The sequence below is a fragment of the Chlamydotis macqueenii genome, chromosome 2, assembly GCF_036417535.1.
Source record: "Chlamydotis macqueenii isolate bChlMac1 chromosome 2, bChlMac1.mat, whole genome shotgun sequence".
Taxonomy (NCBI): Eukaryota; Metazoa; Chordata; class Aves; order Otidiformes; family Otididae; genus Chlamydotis; species Chlamydotis macqueenii.
In genome coordinates, this window is record NC_141557.1 from 45,089,410 (window position 1) to 45,112,199 (window position 22,790).

The 22,790-nt window shown below is 41.1% G+C and overlaps 2 protein-coding genes across 3 annotated transcripts in view; one reads left to right on the forward strand and one right to left on the reverse strand.

The window, feature by feature from the left end:
* On the reverse strand, nucleotides 1-20,488 carry EAF1 (ELL associated factor 1). The gene is made up of 6 exons (XM_086742782.1): nucleotides 20,205-20,488; nucleotides 16,510-16,604; nucleotides 13,176-13,312; nucleotides 10,484-10,650; nucleotides 3,704-3,934; nucleotides 1-1,610 (listed from the first exon to the last, which is right to left on the reverse strand). The coding sequence occupies exons 1-6, from the start codon at nucleotides 20,305-20,307 to the stop codon at nucleotides 1,564-1,566; spliced, it is 780 nt and encodes a 259-aa protein (XP_086598908.1). The 5' UTR covers nucleotides 20,308-20,488; the 3' UTR covers nucleotides 1-1,563.
* The window catches only part of METTL6 (methyltransferase 6, tRNA N3-cytidine), a 9,549-nt gene continuing 7,106 nt past the window's right edge, over nucleotides 20,348-22,790 (forward strand). Inside the window, exons 1-2 of one of the 2 annotated variants that reach the window (XM_086742780.1) lie at nucleotides 20,348-20,461; nucleotides 22,417-22,787. In XM_086742780.1, coding sequence (XP_086598906.1) covers nucleotides 22,509-22,787 — 279 coding nt within the window. In that variant the 5' untranslated portion in view covers nucleotides 20,348-20,461; nucleotides 22,417-22,508. Of the gene's footprint in view, nucleotides 20,462-20,633; nucleotides 20,719-22,416; nucleotides 22,788-22,790 lie in introns of those variants that run through there. The other variant, XM_086742781.1, reaches the window with a different exon arrangement.

Genomic DNA, 22,790 nt, shown 5'->3' on the forward strand with positions numbered 1-22,790 from the left:
AACAAGTATTTTTAAATGTATGTACAATAATGCAAAAATATGCCTAAATATGTATCTAATGCAAAAAAATAAACCATTTAATAAAATCTCCCTTCAAATGTCCCCTTCAACACCTTAGGAAAAAAAAAAAAAAAAGGAAAGAAAAGGAAAGAGCTCTGTAAACAAACAGGAGTTAAAACATCAGCTAACTGACAGAAAAAAAAAGCAGTGCAAAGCAGACACTTAAGAATGGAGAGGCATCCAATTCAGCTTCCTATTCCCCTGGATTACACAACTACAGCACCACTTATCCTATGACAGTTGAATTTTGCTTTTAAAAAGTCAGTCTCATGTTCAAGCCGTAAGAGGCTGCCTGTGGCACTCATTTTCTATGCAAGCAAAAAATGTTAATGATAATCCAACCAAGCACCCTTTAAACCCCCTTAAACAGGGGTGAATTTCACCCTATGCAAATATTTCATGTTCTGTATAATCCCATCAAGCACAGAGACCCCATCCAACAAAAAATACGAACTAAAATCTACCTGGACAACTTTAGTGGGAGAGAGACCGCTGCTGTTTCACAACTGTTCAGTCAGTCATCTCTTCTTTCTGCATTCTCTAGGAAACCGCAAACAAGGCTCTGGTCTTAGAGTTTCAGTAAGTCCAGTATCTTGTATTTGTGACATCACAATTTCACTAGTAGTTGGGCTCCTAAATATTTCTGAATGTCTGAGTTGAACGAGACACTTCAGTCACTCAAGAAAATGCTGATCTGGTGCTTATTTGGATGCATTCAGGTGACTGATGTACATCCTTTGTCTCGCGAGAGTAACTACCCTCAGAGTACAGTGGGCTGTACGTGAAATACAGCTCTTGTTTGCAAAAGCAATCCGAAGAGGTTTCAGTATTGCTCCCTACAGGAAAGGCGGCAGGAATTGAAGCTCTGTTTAAAAAACCTGCTCATAAGGCACTGGTGCAGCAAAGTTTGTGACGAACATGGTTTTATGATTCCTCTTTTCCAGCTGTTTAAAAATCAGTCCATTAAATCAACCATAAATAGCAATAAAAACATTAGGAAAGTCCCAAACCAAAGAAATCAACTTAGCATTGAAACTTCATTTATGACAGTCTCACTTCAGTGCACGCACTAGCTCCTGCATGGTTTTTTTTAAGTAATTGTTGGCTCATGCTCACCCTATATACAAAAATCCCCCCCCTCAAGTCATGATGGGCTGGATATTTTCTACAAACAAGAAATTTTTAGACAACATCATAAAGTTACATATTAAACTTACAGATGATGGACAGGAACATAATATTGCCTTACCCACTGTACATATCTATTTAAAGCTTTAAAAGAATAAGAATATACACAAAATATACACTTAATTCACAAAGTAAAACAGCCCTCAACATCTGCTGTCTTGTAGGGCTATGCATTTCTTCTATTAAAATTCCACACATGGAAGTATCTTTGTGTCAGCTCCTCTTCGTAAGCAATAGGATCACTTCAAGGTAAATTAGTTCTTTCCATTCCCCTGGATTACTGTATATGTAACAGAAACAGCAAAAGCTCAGCCTCTAATCATCACTGTCGCTCCCAGACTCACTCAACTGCAAGTCATTTCCTATGGAAAACAAAAAAAACAACAAAACACAACAAGTGGGTAGGCGCTAATTCACATTTCACAATAATCAAACCAAAGAACAGTTACATTTACATTGGAAGACTGAAATAAGAATAACACAAGAAATTAATGCAAACATCATCTGTCATTTAATGGAACTGCTCCCCATGCCCAAGAACATGAAGAGCTGCATGGGGCTAACATATGGTCGGATCCAAGCCAAACCAAGCGTCCTTGGCTTCACAGCCACCAAAGCTGCTCCCTGGTGGGAGAACAGCACTCCGCACGCTAGCAGCTGCGGAAGGCATTCCACGGCCTCCACCCAGCCAAGCTCCTGTATATGGCTCTGGGACAAGGCACTGGGGAATTCTCTGGCTTTCCCAACCCTTTTGAAATAGATTTTGTTTTTGTTTTAAGGCCATTTGGTTAAACAAGACTAGGCTTCCACATGTCAATAAACCAAAAGGAATGTTAAAGCCGTCGCAACTCAAGGCTATCGGCTGAACTAAGCTGACACATGCTGTGATTGTGAAGGTCCCCCTCCAAAGTGCAAAGAGAGATCAGACAAAAGAAGGCCAGGATATGGACCAAACTTGCAGTCTCAGACCTTGTTTTGCAAAGCACTTGTGATTTGGTGAGGTGGAGGAGACAAAAGGGGGCAAGAATCATGCTTGTGTTCTAGTACCTGAACCTAGCTCTTCCAGCATTCTCCCACAGCCCTGCCCCAAACACTGCTCCCCTGAAGAGCAGTTATGCAACAGCTATGCCCTAGATCTCTTCATCTCCTGTCCCTTTTTATGAAACAAGAACTTGGGTTAGGGGTGATTCTTCCCATGTAGATGGTCCCTAGTTACTTGAATGCTCAAGGACATATTAATCCTTGGCAAAATAATTTTAAATCCAAAGGCAAAAATCATTGCCTGAAAAAAAAGACCTACCAATTCCCAAATTCTCCTGGAGTCAGGGTCTTCTTGACATTAAATGACCTGTGCGGTATTGTTGTCATGGCCCAGGAGAAGCAGGGAGATGAGGCAGCTCACAAGCAGAAACAGGGAAATGGAAAGAGTCCTACTGACTTTGTTGAACTTTGGATTTCACTTAGGCATTCACTGCTGACAGGAAGACTGACAGGCCTCTCCTGTTTTCCAGCTGGCCTTTTCACTATTGTCTGTATAATACACCTGTCTTCTTGAAGCGCGAAACCTTACATTTACCTGTATTTAAACTCCACCACTTCCCTATGTGTGGGTGCCAAGAGATGTACGCAAACATGCCTCAGGAGGAATTAAGAACAATTTATGGTTACTGAGTTCTAGTTTCTTGTAAATGCAATATTTTCACTCCACTGAATTAGAATATACCTGATCCAGTACAAGGAAAGAGCAACACAGATGTACACCATCTCCCCAGAGTCTCATAGGACAAAACTACACTTCAAAAATGTTTTTTTTACACTTTTTAAATGGTGGAGTGAGTTTGTACAGATTCAGTGTTTGGAAACGTCATAGCTGTAATATTTTAACCAAACACATGGCACTTTAAATGTCCCTTCAAGATGTGGTATTTGTGAAAATGAAGCTGACACCAACACATCATAGAGTAAATACTCTGACAAAGCAATACAGCTAATAATGAAGACCTCAGAGACTGTGCATTTATGACCACAGGACAGCCCTGTGTCATTCACAATTCCTTACAGACCTTTAACTGACACAAGTGACAACCCCACTATTTATGTCTAACCTGTGTTTTAATGTGAGAACATTAAATTCCCATCCTCCGGTGCACCAAATCCTTCTGCACTGATGCTTTGCTACCCACTCATTCCACCTGAAGGCCTGAATCAAGGCTCAGCATGGTCAACAGGGGCCGTTGCACTGATGCCCACAGGCTACAGACCAAACTAAAGCAATCTCCACACCGTCATACAGGTCTCGGCCTTGTGTTCAAAAAACCTGCCCACATATTTCAGCCAGTGCAAGTCCCCAGGATTACTATTTGGCAAAGCGCACTTCATGGAGTTACTAACGTGCTAAGAAAACGAGTGGTCTCAAGCAGCTTCCCACAGTGATAAGACACAAGCCTTTACTTACGGAGCGTGTTCATGAGCTGATTGCTTCCTTGTGGCCTGCTGGTGCCGTTAGCAACAGCATTCCTGTTGTTATATTGCTGGTGCGGCGGCTGGGAAGGGGAAACATGTGCTGGCTCTTCCCCCTCACTGCTGGAGCTTTCATCTTCACTCCCAGATGAGCTTTCTGAATCTGATGAACTGCTTCCACTGCTGCTGCTCATCTGTTCAATAATTTCAACCTCTGCTCTCAGCTCTGAAATAAAAGGACATTCTGGTTGAAACCATAAATAGGGCCCCATAGGATTTTGAGAAAGAATATGAAAATGCAATAGTTTTGTCAAGTATAATTTATCACATCAAAATATCTCGGATGAAAGGGAGAGACAGGAAAGAAAAAAAACCTGAAAACTTCTTTTACTTAGTTGTTGTAGCTAAATTTAAAGAACAGCATAGGTTAGTACCATAAAATCTTCACTTCCACTATTATAATTTATATACTTTACACTCCTGAAAACACTTCCTGCTTCATTATTTTTGGCAGGTTATATGCACTACATACAAAGTAAGTACATGTCCTGATTCAGTTTTACAGGCCAACAGCCAGTCCATTTTTTAAAAGCATCTTAACATCGAAGAATCTAAATTGTTAGATGTCAGTCACGCTTAGGCTTCTGGAAAACACAAAAAGGTGGTGGTCGGGGGCATAGGCACACGATCACAACAGAAACTGCCTTAGCTTCAGATAATGTAAGAAACCACTCCAGCGCAAGTCACATAACTCATTTTAAACAAACTTGAGAGGCAGATGGATGACATCAGGTAAGTTTGCAGTGGTGCAGATGAGAACAGATGAGAATATTCATATGTTGGGGTGTGGTAATAATACCTTAATGTGCTACAGAGCTTACAAATAGCTGGGAAAATACAGAGACTACTCTGAAACTGGTTCAAGTTAGTCACACCCCACTTCAGGGTTTCCAGTGCAAAGAAACACTGGAATACCATGACAGCACCACCACAGCCGCACCAGCAACAGCTAGTGTTGGCTGAATGACTGGTTACTAAACAGCTATTAAGGTAAGTCACTCCAAATCATATCATATAATTAAGACAAATTGAACAGTAACTGGCCTAAACACTATTAGAGGACAATTGTTTTGTATCCACCCACAAAGTCAAGTAGTTAATGACTCAGTTCACTTAGGCAGGTTTCCATGAGAGAACAATATTCACATATATATTACACACAGGATGTGAAACCCTCAAAATGTTGGCTTTTTTTTTTGTGCTAGCAGTTCCATATCCACAGGGTTAGAATTCAGTGCTTGCCCTGGAGAAGTCACAGGGTAAAGGGACAAGAATGAAAGAAGAGACAGATGAGGTATTATCATCTCTACCTGACAAATGGAGAACTGATGGCAGGAGTAATTCACCTTAGGTCAGATGTGTGTCAGAGTGAGATGAACCACAGCTCCTCAGCTAGGGACATCCTTCTTGTGTATGGCATAGCCAGATAATGTAAAAGGAGTCTTTCCTTTATGTAAAAATGGCACAATTTTAATGCTTCTTATCTTCAGTCCCTGCAGGAATAAGTCTGAGCAATTGGAACTCTTCTCTTTTTTTTTATAAGACCAATTTTCCTTGGACTGCTTAACAATACAGAGTAACAGCTCAGTTTTCAGCCTCCACATTATTTGCTGAAGAGAGTTCCTCTAGCTCAGCATGTAGTGGTTTTAGAAATTAAGTTTTCTTTTGCCAGTTTTAAAACTGCTATTTTTCAACTTCAAAGTTCAGAGCTCAATTTCAAATGCTACAGTTATATTGAATCAGAGGCAAGGAAGATGTGTTGAAAGGGAACAACCATAAGACTAACTCCAGCTGAGTAGTTAAAGATAGTGGGGTTGTTCCTCCAACTTACTTTCTAAATCTACATCCCTGACTAGACCACCTGTGTTCTCTGTAATTTATTTGTATGTCAGGTAAAACTTACTCTATCATCTTGAAGACATAGTATAAGAGACCATTGGAAGAGGGAGGAAGAATATATGATTAGGCCAACAGAAGATAGTACTTTGTACTATAATGTCTTTGTCCGTTTTTCCCTCCAAACACAGTCTTGCAGGTTTTAAAAATCCATTTCGTGCCTGGAGTCTGATACACAGACAAATGAACACTTTTAAGTCACTATTCTCAGCCCACCCATAGCGAGGATTTCAAATGGTAACTATTCTCAGTGTTCAAGGCTAAGAAATTCATAGGGGAAAGCTACAGGAAAGGTAAACAGAAATAAGAGTTCTTTCCCTTTAAAATGCCCAGATTTATTTTTTTTTCTTCCTAGCTTAATGGTGTAAAGTTTACACACACCTCTAGTGAGTCATTAGTTGTAAGTTATAGTGACGGTAATAATATATTGTTAGAATATTCCGGATGGTAGCAAGCACAATCACCTATAGACACGGTCCATACTGCAAAAAGATTCAATAAACAAGTCTAATAAAGGACAAGTGTCTGAGAATTACACATGTATCCTTACAGAGCTAGCAAATCAACGGCTGAAATGGAGGAGTGTCGGCATACAGACCAAGAAGAACACAGCAGCCCAGAAAGCAGCATATAAAATAGTGTGAAGATGGTGAAGCAATCTAAGAGGCATTGGTGGTGAAAGGGAAAAGAACTAGAAAAATCTAAACAAGATGCCCGAACTCAATACAGTAGGTGAGGAGATAACTGAAGCAGGTGATGCAGTTTAACAAAAGGTAAAGGAAGATTAGCTTGGCTAATTTTAAACAGAACTGGAGATTAGTGTCAGACTGAAGGTTTTCTGCTGGGGAGATAGAAAACTAATAGCCCATAAAAGAGTTTGGGTTATAAGGTGGGAAAGGGAGAATGCCTTGGAAGACGTGGTAAGGCCCACTACGCAGAATACAGCCAGAGAAAACAGAACAGCACGAACATGACAAGCTTCAAGGACTGGGAAGTTAAGGGTGTTATCAGTGACAGTAGTCACTGGCAGGAACTCAGTCTGAGCCCATCTTCCAGTCAACTTCTGCCTCACAGGCTGTCAGCTTCCCCTCAGGTCTCTCTTGTCTCTTAATTACTTGAGCCCTGAATTCTAAACATCTCATGTCTGCAGATGAGAAAAAAGTAATTTTTACTAATGTTGTGGTGGCTGATGCATCACTAAAAGTCTGTCAGGCAGAACTCCAGCAGGAATTGTGTTCAAAACCCTCGTGTCACCCTGTCAAAGATGGTGGCTAAGTCAAGATGACACCAAAGCCTTCCAGGATAAACATATCTGCTTTAAAATGGTCTGATTTTGCACTTTCCTGTTTGCCTATTATGCTTAGTGCAGTTATAGGTACTGAAGCCTTGGCTAAACGTTTCTTTTGTGTGTGTATATGTCTACATATATGCTTAGCTGAACAACAAAAGAATCAGACCTTTCCTAGATCTTTTTGTGCTCTAAGATCAAACAACTCATGTCGACGCACCTCTAAGGTTTAAAACATGACAAGAGTTAGGATGTGCAGCAGTTACTTTTAAGAAAGCTTTCCATATAGTATAGTTTTAAACACTTGCCTTAACAGAGTCTACATCATCTGAAAAGGCTGACATTGCTAGGAGAATCTTAACTTTTGCACGTATCATGTTACAGCTGTAGGCTTGCTTTTAAGAAAACGAAACAGCTTACTGTTTTATACAGGCAGTAAATGCAGTTTTTAGAGTAAAAAAAAAAGAAAGTTAGAAATCATATAAACAGAACCGCCTTTCTCATTAGGGCTGTCTTCTGTGTATATTCAGTATCAAATGCCCTGATTTCTTTCCATAATTGTAGCTAAAGCTTCTTAATTCTTCTCTCCATTCGAATAGGCTATGCAGAATTTTTAACTAAAGCCCTAACCTTGGGCTGCAAGAATACCAAGGACTTTTGGAAAGAAAGAAATTCAGCTGTACGCTCATAGCAGAATGCTCACTGTTAATAACGGTATGCAAGGTGATGAGAAATGAACTTGATACCAGCACTTCGAGTATGCGGAGATTGCAGCTAGAAGAGGCAGTATTTTACACTGAAGTGCAAAAAATTTGATTGAGATGTTCTTGAGAGACAAACACAGTTCTATGGCATAATCCTTACGGACTACAGCTGCACTTTAGGCAAACAAGATCTGCTCAGATTTTTAAGCACTGAATTTACAGTCTCCAAACCAGAAATAAGTTTCTGTGGTTTTTCTTCAAGTACGGCATGCTGTAATTATATCTATGTTATTAAAAACATTTCTGTTGTGGTCAAATATATCTGATAAGCACTGATTATTTCATGCACATAAATGGCTGTATTGTCGTATATGTGTGCAGATGTTCACCGCTTAATGAAATGTTATCAGATGTAGCCAAGTATTCAAAAGAATAAGCTCTTACTCTCTCTTTTGCTCCCTTCAGGCAGGAGGACAATATAAAAGCTTGTAAGAAAGTAGATTCCTCTGGTGCGGGACCCTAGACACAGCCTCCCACAGGCTGAGGGAAAGGACTGGTTCAATTCCCACATGCTCTGACTCTGTCCTTGGGCACTATTGTAGGGACAGCTGTGTAATTGGACAGAAAACTGACCTACCTGAAAGTTTGTTTCCCATTTGTAACGGGAGCTATGGGAATGCACAGCTGAGGGTACTGTGAGAGAGCAGAAACCTGTACTGAGGTTACCTTAAGACTATTAAACATCAAGAGAGAGCTGTGTCTTACCACATCCTTAAGTAGGGCATACTGGGAGCAAGAGAGTGTCATAGCGCCAGAAATGCTTTCAACCACCTCCTGTGGGGATTGTAAGTTCTGTGCTGTGTCCATTGAAGCAAAACCATAGAATTTCAGTTTTATGTTTATCTGTCTTTCATACAAAGAGGGTACTTCACCCAAAAGGACAGCTGCTGCTTGAATGGAAAGAAGAGTCTCTTCAGAACTTACAAGTCTTTGTTCATAAAAGGACAGATTAAGGGAAGATAAGAGGACTGAATACTCTCTCTCAGCTTTTACAGTTAAGTTTTATCAGTTATTTTCATTGTATGATGATGCCATTTTAGTTCCACCTTTCCCAAGTAGGTTCTTATGATATAAATGGTTCAGTAATGCTGACGCTCTAGATAATCAATGCTGGAAAAAAGTTATAAAGAACATATACTGTAGGCAAAAAAAACCCTGTCCAGGTATTTGCGCTCTCTCTTTTTAGGCCTTGAATTAATCTCTCTATAAAACACCAACTTGAAGTCCTATTTTTAGCACAAGACAGATGTTCTTTTGCTCAATTTTGGAAACAAAACTCTACAGGTTATTTATTTTGAGGTACTTTCCAATGAAAGATGATCAAGTGGCAAAAAAAAATTACTAAGACAGTTCTAAACAATATGACTTGTATTTCAGACCATTAGAAAATGATCCTTATAGAATACATGTCACATTAGTCAAACGTAATTATTTTACTATAACATGACCTTTACAAATTGCTGTACATATATAAAAGAGCACCCTGATGGTTAAGCAACTTATTACACACAACAAGAAAAGACATTTAAAATTCACAGCTGATTAAATTTTTAAATTAGTATATCACCTGTTATGTTTCTTCTTACCTATGACACAGAAAATAAAAATGGCAATGCAGCTAAGGGAACTGTAGCTAAGAGACTCTCAGATGTTGATTCTGCCTGCTGACCAGCATCCAGGTATTGAAAATACTATTGCTGTGAAAGAGTGAGACCAGTCAGCACTATGCAAACACACAGATAGCTTAGCAGTAAAAATGTCACCTAGTGATTACCATGAACTGAAAAAATACCCTGCTAAGTAATTAACATAGTCTGGGCAATTAACATAGGCTAAGTCTACAGGCAAAAATAGCTATATGGGACAGAGACAAAAAGAGAAACAAAAAGAGACCTAGAAAAAAAGATACTAGACAGAAAGAATAATCTTAAAATAAAATTGCATCTAGTGCCAGACAAGAAACACAAGAGAACCAAATAAAAATGTAAAGTCTTCCTCATTCTGACTGTGTTATCCACAGCAAAACCAGGTATCACAGCAGTATGAAAGGAATAACACGGGCAAAGAAAGTGCACCGTGCCCACAGTGAAACACTGAGCCAAAGTGTTGCCTGAGCAGGAGACTGAGTTGAGCCAGTCATCCCTTCAAGGTACTTTAACAGTAAGTATAGCAACCACATGGCAGATGTGGCCAAAGCTGCGGAGGAGTGGTTGTGGTAAAAGGGAAGCTGCAGGGTTGTTCACTCTCTTATCCCTCCCCTACTAGCACTGCTTGGCACAAACTCCCATGTCTTCTGATGGAGACATGGCCACTCAGCCCTTCCACCCCACTGGCACATGGCTCCAACTTTACTCAGTGTAGGAATAACTTTCGTCCAAGTTACCTGGTTGCATATCTAGATGCTGGACCTTTTGTTGTTGTTGCCTGAGACACCCATTCAACTTGTCTAGAACTCAGCTGCAGGTTTCTGAATTCACGCTTATTTTGTCTTCTTTTCAGAACAGAGAAATAGTTTGGAAAAGAGAAAATTATCTGCAAAGAGGAAGTTCTCTCATGCCAAAGAAATATCTATGCTGGCAGAAGAGAATAAATAATTCACTAAGATGCCTTAAAATAAGATATAAAGATGACAAACCAGCTGTCAAGTACCATCTTTTAATCTCTGAACATTCTAACATGTTTTTATAAATTGCACAGTCACAGTTTTAATTATAAAGAAGACAGACAAACCCAACCAAAACCGAGGAAACTACAAACCCTTCTTTACCTCTCTTAATGTCATCCAGCTGAGGCTCAGGTGAAGGATTATCTTTCAAAGGAGAAGTTTTAGGTCCAACTGCTGGCTTGGTTGGGGCTCTGAACTGTGAAGGAGGCTGAGATGCTCGGGTAGACTGTTGTTCTATTCGGGCTTGGATCTTACTGCTGCCCTCTGCTCTGAAAAAACAAACAGAGATATTCAGCAGTACTGTGCAACTGTGTTCTGCTTTTTAAATATCCTTGTACTAGTGCATCATTTGTGACTTCCTTTTGTACAGATCTCTGTTTTATAAAGACAACCAGTGAGTTACAGCTTTCTGTACGCAACACTTGCTTTCAATAGCAAATACACATATACAACTCCACTGCAACACACTTACAAAATGTATTTTCATATCCAGATGTGGTTCAGTGGTGCCAAATTCTCTACTTGAAGACCAATGAAGGCTTTACTTTAGCAATTATTATTTTTTATATTTTTTTTAAAGTAAGCACAGTAATTTAAAGTAACTACATGATAAAACAAATCCACTTGTAACAAAATCCTGCTTAAAGCAATCACAGCAAAAGAAACAATTTTCTCACTTGCCATTAAGTTATCTCAAACTGAACTCTCTTCCGAGTCAATGTGACTAGAGCAATCATTCTTAATGCTGAATACAGCATGCAAGCACTTAATTCCTGTTTTCCATTCACTTGCCATTATCCCTTAAAAATAGTTTAAGCTGTTTCCTTAGTGGGAAATAGTCTCCAGAATAATGCTATGACTAGCTGTTCAATTCAAATAAGGTATTTCTTTCTTTTACTGAATCAATTATGTGATTCAGATTGTAGGACAGTCAATATCCTTGGCAGAAAAGAACTCTAAGCCAAAATACTTATTCAGGTCCCTCTACGGTACACCACAATGAGGTTAAAGTGCACAGTGTATTTCTTGTGTAACACCAAAGCCTTTGTGGGTATGGCTTTATGTAGTGTAGCACAGAAGCAGCTTCTGTGGATATTAGAGCTCGGTTTCCGTTCTAGGAGAGTGTCCCAGCTCAGCAATGCGACACTTCATGCCCATGAGCTCATCCCACTGAGAAACAGTTAAACTAGCCCAGATAAAACTTCAGTGAAACCGCTTCTGGTATCTAAGCTAGTACATTTAGCGCTAACTCGGGCATCTCTGTGCCCCACTGAATTTTAGATGCAACCTCAGAAATTAAGCACAGAATCACCTCGTCATTCATCACTGAAAAGACCACATTAAGAGAGCTTGCACAGCCATTTACAATAGAAGTGAGGGTTTGGGAATACACTCACTTTATCACGTGAAAGGTAAAAGCAAAAGATTGTTTCCAGTATTAAATATGCTCTTGGAACTACAGACGGTTTTATGTAGAATAAGTGCAATTACTCCCCCGCAAATGTAATCAGGACATGAACACTAAAAACTCTTGTCCCACAGCGTGTCAACAGGTCTTAAAAGATCAAAGTAGCCATGAAAAAAAAAGACACTTCTGATCTAGAAAACTCAATGACTTTGCAAAGCACTATTCCTCAAAGCAAAGATCCCCATTTTTTTTACTACCCTGCCTCTGCTTGAGAAAAACTGAAATATTTTTCACCTCACCAGAGCCAAAACTCAGTGGATCCAAACATCTCACTGAACCCAAGCCCTCTTGCACTTCTTTGCTCCTTTCTGACTTAAGCTTCACCTGGACAAAGTCCAGCAGAATTTAAATTGGGAATTCAGATCTTATCTATGACATGCTCATATCCACTGGACACGATGAATGCTATGCGGATAAGTTTTCACATCACTGATTCAGAGGAGTGTTACACTCCATTTACCTTGAACTCAAGGTGTTCTTGGCAAACTTCCAGCCAACTGCTAGTGAGCTGCAACCTACATTTCCAGTAGTTTCAGCAGCTGAAAATTCTACACTGCAATAAAGCGTTTTTTTCTTTTTTTTCTTTAAGTGTAAAACTGGTAAAATTGTTTAAGAGCTTCTTCTTCACAAGACATTTGAATAACTGCTTTCTCTTTAATCTTAATAACCTGTGGTGCAGTGATGCTGAAAGAATGCGATCCAGAGACTTCAGAGAAAGAAAACTACTAAAAATGTTCCAACTGCACAGTTTGTAGCGTGTGTGCAGTGAAGTAAGAATACTGGGTCAGAGAGGATTTCTGGCCTCAGCAATTCTTCCAGGCAAAACCTCACAACCATTATTTCTACAGTTTTCTCTCCCCACTGCCCCTGCTCGTCCCCCCAATATAGGGACGAGCGCTTCTTGTTCCTTAAAAGTACATTATTAAAGCATCATGGCTCCCACAGGAAGCTGTAGGAAACAAACCTAGGAAGCCCAACAATCCCTTTGACAGACTACTATTTCCATGGTCTTTTTCAGCTAAGTAGAGATTCCTGAAACACATCTTATCCTTCAGCCAGCTTCCAAAGCTTTAAATCATCAGAGGTGTCTCATTGCAAACTATAATTATGTCCTTTCAGCAGTGCAGTGGAGAATTTTCAAATTCTTTACTCTTGGATTCATACCCCTATTTGCATTTTTAGGCAAGATAATTGGCCACATGAAGCCCATAAGGCTTAGGAATTAAACATCACTACAAAAAAAAAAAAGTTCTGGTTCAGAAGACAGTCTGAAGAACAAAATTCAGCAAGAATTAATCCTATTTACAGCCCTGTCCCCAGCTTTACCTTGTTTTCTTGACTTGAATGCTGCTACTAAGTTTTTCCAGCACATACTCCCCCGTGTCATGATTGATAATAAGCACACAGTCCTTCTGATACGGCCTTTTATTTCCTTTAAACACAGTCATTGGTGGAGTTGAACCCTGGTACCAAAGAAAGAGCACATATTTTTTTGGTTATATTCCCCTACCCAAAAGTTTACAAACACCAAGATAAATTAATTGTTCTGATAAAGAGGCTGAGCAGTTAATGTTTAGTTCCTACAGAAAATGATCATTCATAAAAAGAGAAAAAGACAGTTATATGCAGTAGATCACGTTTCCTCATTGCAATATTATGCCTTTAATAATCTCAAGTGACAAAACATCTCCATGGTTGCCATTATTTACAGTTCTCATTCCCCAAACGGTAAGATAACTGAATTTGCATAGCTGGCTCTGACAAGTGTCAGAAATCTTACTGACATTTCTGCTCTGGAAATCTTGGGTTTGGATAAGAAATAAAGTTCTTATTATTCATGTAGCAGAACTGTTGCCTGAAGAAATATATGGTCAATTGAAAAAATATTTTAAATTGCTTTGTATTTAATCTATTAAAAAAAAAAAAAAAAGGAGAGCAGTATATTCACAAGGGATTACAAGCAACTGTCACAAACTATGTAAGAACAGTTGCCTTCTTCAAAGTCATATTAGCATGTAGATGTCATGCAATTATACCAAAATGTCTTCTCAAAAGCAAATGGGGTATTTTGATACCTTCCAGAAAATTCCCAAGTCCACACAAGTCTAATGGGTTAGACTGAGAAGCAATAAAGACAAACTCATGTGGTTGTGCATGCCGGCTGACTGCTAACTGCTGGGGTTAGGCTCAGCTGTACTGTATCCATGCACAGGCTGACTTCATACACCCGAGTTTGAGGTTACAGGGGACAGAATCTATGGTCTATCCCCACAAAGCAGCACGGACACACACCTGGCCATGTTAAAAAAGAACACGTTTCTCAAAGGGGATATACAGAGATATGTTCTCAGCTATGAAACCTTCTCAGACTTCTCTGTAATATATAGCTACTGTACAAAATACAATTTTTTTTTTTTTTTAAAAAAAAGTTTATTCATGTGCAACTTTGCACATGCTGTAGGAAAGCAACCAAAATCGGGGAGAAAAAGAAAAAACGCGTTCTTCTACATTTTATTCTGAGTAGCAAAAATGAACAATCATATTTTAACTGCTCAGAATGCAATTCCTGTTCTCAATATTGATAATAAATAGAATATGTTTGGAATTAAAATGGCTTTGGAACAGTAAGGGTGAGAAATCTGAATATCCAACAGAGATCAAGTAAGAGATATAGATAGGATTTAGAAAAGATGTCTCAAGAAAGTCTAGTCTTCAAAGGTACATTTTTATCATTCCCACATTTAAGAGAGGAAGGCAACATTTAAGAGAACACACAGCAAGCTGAAAGTCAAATCCTGCTCACTGTTGACAACTAAGTCAGGAAATGCATGAAGCACAAATTTAATGAAAATTGATCAAAGTTTGTTGGCTATCATTCTTCTACCCAGAAGCCTCCTAACTCCTAAAACTGGGATTTGGGAAAAAAAAAAAAAAAAGCGCAGAAATGGAACCCTGCTTAAGCAAATCAACAGTCCCACCGGTCTACTTAAAATTAAATGTTTAGGTTTTATCTGAGTGCCTAAATAACACTGGCTTACAGACTTTCCTGATTACAGGATAGAAGGAGGAAGTAGGTAAACAGGTGACATTTAATCAATTTGTTTTGACATGTGAGGGTTTTTTAACAAAATGAAATTCTTCACTTCCCCAACCAAGACTGATTATCAAATATTAAAGCCACTAAGTCCACAGGTAGAAATAGCACTTCAATTATCCAAGCAGCAAGGAACACTAAAATATCTCCACTGAACAAATTACCAGAGATATCCTGAGGGACCAGGCACTTTCAAAAAACAATTTTGAATCTGAATCCTACCCAGTTGTTGGGCAACTGACAACCAAAGCAGGATCCCAGAAATTAAGTAAATTTTGTCAGGATGAAATGATCTCTAAACTTCTCGCTCTTTTACAATATACTCGGTGCTCCCCAGGCTCTCTGCCCAGAACAGAGGCAGCACTGCTTGGAACAACATATACATGGTGGCAGCATTTAGTGCAGTTAACTGCCTAAGCCTCCGAAGCATATTATAAGCTTAAAGCTGTTCATACCCATGGGAAGACAATCAAATTAAGCTCATCAAAACAGAGATTCAGAAAGGGACATTACAAGTGACGTTGTTCAACAAAAAAGATGAATGAACAACACTGTTCCCAGTCAATCCAAGATAAATGCCGCTGCTTTTAATCATTTTGCTACCTGCTCTCGAATAATAGTACCACGTTCATAATTTTTATAGACAAAAAACAGTATGTGACCTCCTTCAGCACTAAAGGTCACCAAAGCCACATAAAAAACAGGAGCAGGGGAAGCAGGTTAAAGCCTCATTCAGTAAGAATTAGCACAGTACCAATTAAAAACATGAAGATGCTACAATAAACAATGCCAAAAGGATCTGACACACAGCTTCCAAATGACTGGTGCCCCGCTGCCACCATCAGACTCATCAATGTCTGTGAATTCTGGTTTATTGGTTTGACACATAGCATTAGCTTCAGCTAATAAACAAATCTAGTTCCAGCACGCAAGCACTTTCTTTTGTTTTGGTAAGGCAACCACTGAGCCTTCAATTACAAAACAACTGCACCTATAAACAGTTTGATCACTTGTTTTATTGCTGTTTGACCATCATCGTCACGCAGTAGATCTTTATGGCATAATTTGAGGAGGAAGTGGATGAGAAACCACTTCATTGCCACTCACCAGAACCACCCCCTCGCTTCCGCTGATAAAGCTAAAGGCAGGGAACCCTCTATGCTATCTGTACACGTTTTAGTAATGCTTATAGGCCTACCTGTGGCTTCTGAACATCAAACCTTGACTAAAGCCCAAATTACTCTGCCTTTTAGCCATAGCCCTAGAAGTGGACAGAAACCAGGTATAGAGCTTCAGCTAACAGTAAAAGTCTTCCTGTTATTCAAGGAAGAGTAGGAAGGAAGGAATCAAAAGTAAAAAACAGACTGGAACCTTACAAATATAACCCTTCACAAAGATTAAATTGTACAATCCTTTCCTAAGGTAACACACTACAGGTTTGGCTGCTCAAATATTCAACCCACTTGTATTAACAAAGATTAAAGTGAAAATAACATATACATTAGACTGTAACTACATGGCAAATTTATTGGAGAGTAAACAAGGACACATATATAACAAACTTACTGGAATATGTGGCAAAGTGATTGTTACATCATCTCCTTTACCAACTTGGAGGTCACCCTCACAAGATGTATCAATCGATGCTGGCTTAAAATCATCTGAAGAGGAAAACAATTGTGATTAGATTTCTTAGAGTCTTCAGAAGCATCATCCTGTCCTGCAAAGAGTCACTGCACGTCTACTGTGATTATATGGAATGCTAAAATACACACTAAAGTTTACAGCAGGGGTGGAATAATGCCCCAGTACAATGTGTATATGCTCAGTGCCCCAGTCATATGATAGTACCAGATTCTAAACTTCCTTTTTTAAAATGGAAATAAGGTTCTAGGCCTTAAGACCAAAACCAGACTTCTCCTAACTCCAGGCTTTGAGCGACATTTAATTTGGCAGGGAAGTGCAAAGTGTACCCCGCACCTCAGAAGAGTATCAGCTTCAAGACCCAGGGCTCTGCGTGGCTCCTGCCAATTTCAAACCTGAGGACTCTCTCTGTGACAAATATTAACTTAGTGACACCGACTCATTTAGTCTTACTGGTATTTCTGGCTATTTAACTGCCATCTTGCCTCCACAGGACCTCCTCAATGGTAGAGGAGACTTCAGGTCTCACCTATGAGGAAAAAAAGAGGTGCTGATCTTACTTCAGCAGGCTCCATGCTAGTCCAAAGCCACTGTGGATAGAAAGTGTGACGAAGGTGAGACACTGTAATAGTTTTAAACTGACCCTAGTTTTAAGTCTTTTTGCTGTGCTGTATAGACTGCTCTGTCCCCCAAACAAGGCACTTCTGTTTAGCGTATTTATATGAACTAAGAACATTTTAAGTTAAAAGTGTTTTCCCCTCATTGTTCTGTCGTGCTGATGAGCCATAAAAAAACAGAAAAAATATCAGAACCTGTAATAATTTTGACAGAGGATTCAGACAAAGTGAAATAAGATCAGAGAGATATCAGTTGTTTTGTTTTGTTTGTTTTTAAGATAAGCCTCCATTCAGTTCTAGCATCTCTGGATATGAAGAGGTACAGTCATATTAATAATCACGGGTTGTAATTACTGCATTAGTTAAGAAATTAGTATCTCAGAACAAAATTAAAATATAATTCCACTATGAAAAGCATAGTGGAATTACATTTGCAGAATAAACCCAAAAACATTTGCAGAATAAACCCCAGCTTGTAATGAATTCTCATTAAGAAGAGTTAATGTCTAATTGAGTTTTACTTTGACAGCACAACAAGCAGAATCAGGCACACTTGTCTTAATCCTCATGCCTTAACTGCCAGACCAAATCATACCCTTCATTTTCATCTGAGCAATCTATTTCTAGCTATTGTTTCCCACCCACTTTATGTGCAAGCTTGCTAAATAAAACAAACCAGCTGCACCAGAGCTAGTCTCTTTGCCAAAAAGGGATCAAAGAGTTTCAACAGCGTAGCCACTAAATTAAAAGGAATATTACCACCACATTTCTTTCTTAGGTAACAGCAAAATATAGTTACTTTGAATGCTCAACAAACTGTTTTCATTTGGTTAGCTTACTAGCTGTACGTACTTGGCTAGTCTTGCTGTAGATTGAGTGCACATATGTCCCTCCAAATGTACCCACAGTCCCTTTTTCCAAGAGTCAAATGTTCTAAAGATGTGTTTTCCAGGGATAATCCAGTTTTTCAGTACGGTATTTCATAAACATTACGGAGAGGAATGAAGTATTTTAAGAAGGCCGAAACGAATTTAGCCGACAAAATCCTCTTATTGTAGTTCGTGCGAAGAGGATTACGAGAACAATGTAATGCTTGGATCCCAGATAAATCATTCCAGATCAACAGTTAGGAAAAAAATTTATAACCAGGAAATGAAGAGATCTCACTTGAAAGTCACGGACGGAAAATACAGCACACAAAAAGCTATTTTGAAATAAAGCTGCATTCTTCCAGTTGCAGTCTGAAGAGCTTTGGCTTTGCAATCCCCTAAAAAATCGATTACTGAAGCACTTTCAATTCAAAAATCCAGTGTGTTTCTATCTGGATATGGCTTGGATTTAATTCATACGTTATCAGACAACCACCTCATTCATTTGATAGTTGGGCTATTTAAAAATTTTGATTTATAAATGGAGATTTTCTAGTATGTTAGTGCCGCATGAAACTATTCAGTGTTATGTATGAACAGTTAAATGTACCAAACATATGGTATGGTACCAAACATATGGTATGGTATTTTTTAGCATGGTGGAATTATGTATAACCAAGAGGGGTGAAACACGCAAAATTTAAGTGTTAATCCACTAGACTAGTTTACTGTTGAGCAAAATAGCTTTGACCATCTGCTTGAGTAACAGCTCGATCTGGAAAGCTGTTCTTTCAAGTCACACTCGAGTGACTAATATTACCAAAATTACTTATTTGTAGTGTATGAATACGAGCCACGAGACTGGGCCTAGGATTATGCATCATAAAACAAAAAAACCTACTGTTAACCATATCAATTCCTCACCTCAATACAAAGCTACTGAAATAAAAGTTTGGTATTACTTTCATTTACTGTTGGTGATTTAGTACTCATTTTAAATCCAGGACTCATTTATGGGAGGAAAAAGCAGTTTCTTGCCCATAGAATTCCAAGTACAGAGATACAGTGAGGTCCACTTCAAAACAATCTTCTAATATGAAATTAAACGTACCCAATGCTAAAGAGAGCAGTTGGAATAATACTTCCAGTTATTCCAGAACTTCATCACTGCTCAAGATCCCACCCTAGGATTTATCTTACACTTATTAGGCAGTACTGTATGTGCCATTTCTGCTCGCTTTCCTGGGAAGTGACTTATTAGAGCTGGCTGGAGTCGGGACAGCCAGGGACGGGGCTGCTGGCTTACAGGTTGCCTGATCGTGAAAATACCCGTTAAAAATCAAAGTACGGGTGCTTCGGCTGCCGACCAGTCGTGCTCCTCACCAGGCCCTCCTGCCAGGCCAGGGCCTGCAGTGACCTGTCCTGTAACTGCCATTAAAAGATATTAAAATAAAACGGCAAGCCAACCCCTCACGGAGGGCATCCCTTTACGCTCCTAAACCATTCGCGCACGTTTCATGAAAAAAAACTTCATAAACCGTCCGTCCATCTGCCCTGGCCTGCCTTGCTCAAACCTCCTCCCTGCCAGCGCTCTCGGCCAAAATCCACCTTCCCCTTCTCCCCTCGGACTGCCCGCACGGAGAGGTGGGACACCTCTGCGGGGAAGAACATTCGTGGGGGTGGCGAGGAGGGAAGGTGGGCGCTGGGGGAGTGGGAACCGAGGGGAAGCGGGAAACTGGGGAGACGGGCGCTGAATGGGGCGGGAAACGGGGGGAGACGGGCGCCGAGGCGCGGGACGAAGCCCCGGGGCACCGGCGCGAAGGAGCAGCGGCGGCCAGGGCGACGGGAAGGCTTCGTCGTTATGGGCTGGAAGTCCCCGCAAGCCGGCGGGCAGGGGACGGGCCGTGAACGAGTAAGAAGCCGCGGCGGGACCCCGGTAGGAAACCTCGGTGAGGATGGCGGGGCGGCGGGAAGGGGTTGCGAGGAAAGGGGGCCGGACGGCAGGAGCGGTGGGTGCGGCAGAAGGAGAAGCGCCGCCGGGGCAGGGGGACGGGACGCGGGGAGCGGGAGGAGGAAGGGGCGGCGGCGGGGCCCGGCGGGAGGAGGTGGTGGGGGGAGGAGTGGCGCTCACAGCGGATGGTGTGGAAGGAGGCCTTGGGCCGCCGCTCGAAGCTCTCGCCCAGCTGCAGCGGGTGCTCGTCCTTGTCCAGCAGCGAGTTCGCCGAGCCGTTCATGGCCCCGGTCCTGTCCCGTCCCCTCCCCTCCCGGCCCGGCCGGTCCCTTCCTCTTCTCCGTGCGCTACCGCCCTGCGCCCTTCCGGGGGCCGAGTGTAGCCGGGAAACGGCTCCGGGGCCGGCGGCGGCGGCGGGTACGGCGGGGCGATGCCAGGTGGGGCGGGCGTGCTGGGCCGAGCAAGGGCGGCTGTCCCCGCGGCGGGGCCGCGGGTCCCCGCAGGGACGTCCCTCAGAGGAGAGGTGGGAGCCGCCGCTCCCCGCCCTCGGGAGGGCAGGGCCGCGCCGGGCAGGGCAGGAGGGGCCTTGCGTGCCGGGATACGCGGTGCCGGCCCCGGCCCCGGCCCCTCTGAGGGAGCAGCTCTTACCGGGAAGCCGGTTACCCTGTGGGGGGGACCGGGGCCTTGCGCAGAGGTATTACCTATTTGCGGGTTTAGGGCTGGACTAAACACCTTGTAAAGGCTCTTTAGCCTAAACGTAGGCTGTTAAAACCGTGTTTATCCTCGTCTTAACTTCCCACCACAGCGTCTTCAGAGCACAGATGGGTCAGTGAAAGGACTAGCTTGGATTTTTTTCCAAACTTGTCCTATGAAGAAATAGAAACCTTTTTCTAGCATGCCAGGCACATAGTAGAAATTTTGCTGATTTGGGGAGACCTTCTTTCAAGGGCACCTCTTCTCTGTAACCCTTTCCGTTGTTTTTGAAGGAAAAAGAGAGTGTCATCTGTCTCCCGTGAAGCTGGACACAATTTTCATGGTTCTTTATTTAATTTGTACGTGTTTGTATTTTACATTAGTGTTTGTATCATGGAAGATAAAACATATAGGTGAAGTACTTTTTTTTTTTTTTTTTTTTTTAGGGTGAGTATTGTTGGGTTTTTCTTATTTCCATTTCAGTGAAATGATGCTGATGCCCAGTGCTGGGCATTGGCATACAGATGTGGCATATTTTGGCTGCCTGGGCTTCCCTGAGAGTTACTGAGCCATGCAGGGTTTAATTCACCTTCTGGAATCTGGATGTTTGTAGCAATGCAGAGGTCAGAACTAGTTTAACATCAGGGAAAAGATTCAGATCCTTTCCCAGCGTACAGCCTTGAGAGAGTTGGGACTCTTCAGCCTGGAGAAGAGAAGGCTCTGGGGAGATCTTTATAGGGGCCTTCCAGTATCTAAAGGGGGCCTACAGGAAAGACAGGGAAAAACTCTTCAGTAGGGCCTGTTGTGATAGGATGAGGGGTAATGGTTTTAAAACAGAGGGAGGTAGATTCAGATTAGATATTTGGAAAAAATTTTTTACAATGAGGGTGGTGGAACACTGGCACAGAGAGGTGGTGGATGCCCCATCCCTGGAAATATTCAGGGCCAGGTTGGACAGGGCTCTGAGCAACCTGATCTGGTTGGAGATGTCCCTGCTACTTGCAGGGGGTTTGGACTGGATGACCTTTAAAGGTCCCTTCCAACCCTTACCATTCTATGATTCTACACAGAACTCTTTAAATGGGTCCATTTTTATTAACTTTGGAAAGTAAAACCACCTGTGATTAATTGTTAAAACCAGCACGGATCCTCAGGAGGCAGTGGAAGGAGTGCTGACACAGGCTGCCTATGGGTATTTTGGCCACGGTACTGGTTTTGCTCTCTTGTTTGAGTGATGTGGTTTTATAAATGCTGATGTTTTCTCCAGTGTTTTCGTACAGAGGTGAAAATAGGAAGGAGAAATGCTAACATGAATACAGTTTGTTTCATCAACTTTAACAGGACTTTTAAATGTCACCTGTTTTTCAGGTGTAATTTTTTTGAGGTGTTCTAACTGAGGTTAACAAGAAACAAAGCTCCTGCTTTCCTTTTGAAGTCAATTTTAGTGAAAATAAGCTGTATCATCTTTTTGTTGTTAGGTAGCTTTCTAGGATGCAGAGGGAAGTCCAGCAAACTCTGTTAAGTGTCTTCTTTAACTTTGACATCAGTGTGATCTTGTATGCAGTTGTTAGTTTGGAGGGAGGATTTCTGAAGTTAAGAGGAATCTGGTGGCATTGCAGTCCATCAGGTAGGACAGATCACCATAAAATTGTAATAAGTGCACACTGTGACTCTTTCTCATGTTTTCTTCTGCTTCTAGATCCTCGGTTGTTTTAGCTAAGTTAAGTAATGGAAACATACGCCAAAGACCCTTAGGTCCTTCTCATTCATACTTGTGTGAGAGAATCTAGGATGCTCCAGGAAAACACATCAGCCAATTGCTTAAATATAACAACATCTACTGAAGATGGTGCTTTCCAAAAAAAAGGCCATAGTGCAAGAATCCTTAGCCCAGAAGAAGCTGAGAAACTGGCAAAAGATCAAGTTTTGGTGTCTGAGTTCAAACAGCTAAAACTGGAGAAAGAAGCGCAGAAGAACTGGGATCTGTTTTACAAAAGAAACAGCACCAACTTCTTCAAAGACAGACATTGGACAACCAGAGAGTTTCAAGAGTTAAAAGCATGTCGGGAGGTG